The sequence below is a fragment of the Teleopsis dalmanni genome, chromosome 1 (assembly GCF_002237135.1).
Source record: "Teleopsis dalmanni isolate 2A chromosome 1, ASM223713v2, whole genome shotgun sequence".
Taxonomy (NCBI): Eukaryota; Metazoa; Arthropoda; class Insecta; order Diptera; family Diopsidae; genus Teleopsis; species Teleopsis dalmanni.
The window spans coordinates 29675169-29680138 of NC_051846.1; the positions used below are offsets into that span (position 1 = coordinate 29675169).

Genomic DNA, 4970 nt, shown 5'->3' on the forward strand with positions numbered 1-4970 from the left:
AACACTGTCCCTGCTCGGGCGCCAATTGTAACGACACTTTTTCGTCGCTCTGTTTGCCGGGGTAATACTCAGGGGTTGGTCCTGGGTCGTTACAATAAATTTGTATTCACAAGAACAAGACTTCTCAAATAAAAGATTGTGTGTTAAATTTCAATATTTATTTATTATTAAGTTGTCTTAAAACTAACAATGTTTATTCATTTATATTTGATATGTATAAAAATTATTATACCTGTTGTGGAAGAAAAGTTTATGGGTTATAGATGTTATTATCTATAGACGTGTTCACGCCTATATATATATATATGGCTTAGTAAGTAGGAAAGGATCTAAAACGTGTTCACGCTTTATATTAGGTTTTAATAGCAGGATATGAACGTGTTCACGCTTATATTTGCTACTGGGAAAGGATATAAACGTGTTCACGCTTATGTACGGTGGCTATAGGAGGAATAAAACGTGTTCACGCTTTATATTAGGTTTTAATAGCAGGATATGAACGTGTTCACGCTTATATTTGCTACTGGGAAAGGATATAAACGTGTTCACGCTTATATACGGTGGCTGTAGGAGGGATAACAAATCAAAGGAATATTTGTTATGTAAGTCTCTGTTTATACTTAGCTCTGCGACCGACTTTGTATGTTGTGTTTGACTGTCCAAGTCCCTGGTGCGTTCTCTTGTCTTCGAAAGTTGATAACGAGCCTCTGTCTGCTTCTGAACACTTTGCGTGTTGATCACTGACTGCCTTCTTCTAAGTAAATGCGTCTTCTTATATACGCATCAGACCAAACTTTAACGTAGCGCAAAGCTTAGTTTACAGCTGGCTTGGATTTTTGACGTCGTTGCTGTTTTGCGCTTTCGCCGTAGTTAATATGCGCGCGCATCAATTTTAACACAAAGCTCTTTGCACAAAAGCTTTCTTTTGACGTTTCTTGTGTTGTGCATTTGTTTTGTTTTGAAACGTGTTTAGCTTAGTGTCGGTAGTGGCGGCTTTAAATATTTATATTTATTTATTAAAATAAAATAAATATTAAAAATATTAAAAGTACAAGTTTAAATAATAAATAAATAAAGTAGGTACAATATTTATTTATTTGAATATATTTTGCATTCTTTTAAATTTTCAATGTAATCTCAGGTTTTATTCAACTGGTGCAGTTACGTGCATGCGGGGGTGGGTTTATGGTAAGTTATTTACTTTTAAAATATTATATAAAAATTAATCAATTTTTATTTCAGGTATTAACTGCACACTAGTTATATGTAGGTTGGAAATTATTACAAAATTTCCATCCTTACAAGGTGGTTCGCGATCCAGACTTACTTAAACGTATTATAAGTTATGAAGAAACATGAATTTATCTGTACCTATATATATGGATGGGATATTAGAACAAAGGCTTGATCAATGGGAGGTTTCTAAAGAATCAAACTCCCACAATAAAATTCTTTTGTATTATTTTAATTAATTTAATTTCTGACTGAGGATATAGCTGTTTCGAGTATTGTCAAATACACATCATCAGTGTTTTAGAGAATAATAATTCCTTGTATTGTATTATATGTATTCGTAAATAAATTTTTGAGACTGCAAGTACCAGAGATTCAACTCGTGCCCTGCCAAATTTGAAAAACAGAGTCAGCGCTCCTTAACCAACTGATCGAAAGCTATACTTGACTTGTATTTTCGCACATTTTTCTGGAGTTTTGTTAATTTGCTGTGAAAACTTATAAACAAATTCACTTGCTGTGTTGTATTATAACAAAATCATAAACCAGCTGTAGAATAATTGAATTAATTAATTTCTTTTTAATTGTTAAATTTCAATACCATTCTGTTTTTATTTTATCAATAAAAATTTAGCTTATAAATAATAAAGAAATTTGAAATTTTATGATTTTTTAAATCCGGGAAACTTAATTGTTAATGCAAAAGAAAATATTTTTTGCTCTCATTCTTCACTGTGTTTATCCAATACAAACGAAAGATTGTAGTAGCTTTTGTCCATACGTACATCTTCCTATGCAAGTAGTAGAAAAATATTATCTTTGGTTGACTACTCAAATACAGGTGCCAGTATCTTTTTCTAAATATATAAATTTAATAATAACAACAACAAAACAGTAGGAAAACTTGAGTTTACATTTTTCTGTTACTTTAACAGCAAAAGCTCTTGTTAACAGCAATTTAAAATAGACCACTTTGAGAGTGCCAATGTAACAGCGACATGTGCACATTGCTTACAAACAACCTGTGCATGCGAATGACTTCAACAATGACGTCATTGTGATGCTGTTAGTAAAGACATTTGCACATTACCAACACTTTACGTTATACAATAAAAATTTTTGAAACTAACATTGACCCACATTTTAAAATGCAACAAAAAAATTTTAAAAAAAATTTAGAAAAAAATGTAGAAAAGTAGTATTTGCCTTTTCAAGTAAAATAATTTAAATTTGTAAATGTAAATAATTATAAAATATTTATGAAACTTTAATTTTTTTAAATTTATTGCTTATACATTTTACAAAATTTTATGGTCAAAAATTAGTCAAAATACAATATATTTTATAGTATTTTGTTTTAAAATTATTTTGTGCGAATTTGTTTTTATTGTTTTCAATCAAAGTCTCTACGTATGTAAATATAATATATATATAATAATTTAAATAAAAATTAAATTCCCATTCAAATTTCATATTAGAGAAAAGTTGGTATTATGGATACGAAACTATTTTACTTCTGCTCTAAAGTACCTAAAGTTATGCTCATTTCTATGGGCCTGCAACGGAAACCTGACACCGCTTTTGACAAATGTCTGAGAGGCTTAAATTTTCTATTTAAAAAGTAAATTCAAAATATTAACTAAAAGTACAGATATTAGTAATAAATTTAAAATTAGTTTTATACATTACTTTAGTTGGGTCGGTTATCTGGTGTGCATTTTCTCAATTCTGTTGTCCATTTTCTACTTCTATATGGAGATGCAAGTAAATCAACGTATGCTAATGTTACAGGAAGTAAACAACAACTTGTCAAGGTATGTATATATAATATTAATTTTATAACTCTGGAAATATATTTTTATATTAATTTATTAAAGAACTCCGAAAAAGCGGCGACTCGGTGCAATTTATCGCCAACATGAGGTAGTGCGTCATGTAATACAAAATGTCAACCAACATATACGTAATCGGGAAACACAAGTGAGGATAATTGCTTACAGTACTGATGTCGATAATACTACACGTTCGCCTTGATACTGTGATTGATTAGGATGTCATAGATAACTAAAGCTACATTTGTAAGACATATCTGCGTAGTCTACAAGATTAAATGAAGAATATTAACTTTGATGCAGTTAAATAACATCAAAATCTTATTTATGCAATAATTCACACAACGGTAATAAAAAACTTAAATTTAATAATTTGTTTATTTAATAAAATGTATGAATAGTAATAAATTTGTTACCTATATCAAGATTTTACCCACAATATTTTTTAATATTTCTCAAGTATAAAGCCACACGAAATCATTTGAATTCCTATCGAAATAAACTTCTAGGTAATAATACTTACATATAATATATAACACATATATAACAAATAAATCAAATAAAACCACCACTGTCGTGTTTATTCAACAACATAGTCCCCTTCAATAGTGAAACAATCATTCCAACGCTTCTCAAACTTTTCGTTACTTATATTATGGAATCATTCATCTTTGGCCTTAAAACAGCTTTAACTCTTACAATAATTTTTTCATCAGAACCAAATCTCTTTCCTTAAAGTATTTTTTTGAACTCAGCAAATATGTACAAATCACTGGTGGCCAAATCTGGTAAATACGGTGGGTGCGAAACAATTCAAAGTGTAATTTTATACAATTTGACCTACGCTTTGTGACACGGTGTCTTGTCGCGGTAAAAATTTGAAAGAAGATTCTCATCAAAAAGGTGTGAAAGTCGATTTGATGCCATATAACTCATAATTATGATTAAAAGAATGGTCACATTAGAATCAATCATATCCATTGATAAAGGCAAGTATCTAGCCAATTTTAATGTTGAAAACGTTGCCGAGTACTCTCAAGAATAAGGCGCCTACTAGCTTAAACCTGGTTCTAAACAAGCCTTGACATAAACAGACAGATGGTCCGATGCTTGCTCTTCGAACTCTGGCAGACATGTTTTACAGGAGATTTGACAGAATAAATTGACTTTCATATGTGGCTAGCTAGAAAAGAAAAGTTCCCTGCTATATAGAAATGTCCAGAAACTACAACTTAGTGCGTTAATACATCTTTATTTTTAAGCTATGTTGAACGAAGTGCAGTCTGCTGAAATAGGTTTATTGACTTCCTGACTATTAGAGAGAATAAAGACTTCGGCGAAAGTTCATGCTTGTAGTAAAAAAACCAGGCTCTCAGGATGAGATAAAGTCGCAAAGGTGTTGGCATTTCCCTAAGTCTACGAAGTAGATTCTGGTTGTTGTAGCTTTATCCATCTTTAATACATCAGTGTAAATTGTTAAGTGCTTTTGTGTTTTAATGAGCCCTGCATTCCATCTTTTAATATAATTATATTAAAAAATTAGTGTCTAAAACAATAGATTTTTATATGAAATACTAATTTTCTATTTTATTGGCAAATAGTTTTCTTGTCATAGAATATGAACCAGGCAGATTTTTCTTTAAAAATGAAAATATTTAAATAAACTACAATTTATGTCTGCTCTGCTATTATTAATAAATGTGTCAAGCCAGCTACAGATATTTTTACAATAATAACGACACGCCTAACAGTATGCAATAATTTCTTGCAAACGTACTGCAAAGAAAAAATTACTCATACGTTACAAAATAATAAGAACAACACTGTCTTGTTACCTTCAACGTCAAAACCAAATTCCATTTTTATAGAATCTTTTTGTTATTTGCATTTAAAAGCTCACTGTGC

General features: G+C 30.3%; 1 protein-coding gene across 1 annotated transcript; it reads left to right on the forward strand.

The window, feature by feature from the left end:
• The first annotated feature begins 2607 nt into the window (after positions 1 to 2607).
• LOC119672297 lies at positions 2608 to 3417 on the forward strand. Its single transcript, XM_038083317.1, has 4 exons — positions 2608 to 2643; positions 2712 to 2854; positions 2928 to 3047; positions 3111 to 3417. Exons 2-4 carry the CDS (start codon positions 2727 to 2729, stop codon positions 3265 to 3267), a joined length of 405 nt encoding a protein of 134 aa, XP_037939245.1. The 5' UTR covers positions 2608 to 2643; positions 2712 to 2726; the 3' UTR covers positions 3268 to 3417.
• Positions 3418 to 4970: the final 1553 nt, after the last annotated feature.

Coding starts and splice junctions, on each gene's coding strand:
- LOC119672297 (XM_038083317.1), top strand. CDS start 2,727: ATGGATACGAAACTATTTTACTTCTGCTCTAAAGTACCTAAAGTTATG. Junction 2,855..2,927: donor TTAAATTTTCTATTTAAAAA/GTAAATTCAAAA, acceptor ACATTACTTTAG/TTGGGTCGGTTATCTGGTGT. Junction 3,048..3,110: donor GTAAACAACAACTTGTCAAG/GTATGTATATAT, acceptor AATTTATTAAAG/AACTCCGAAAAAGCGGCGAC.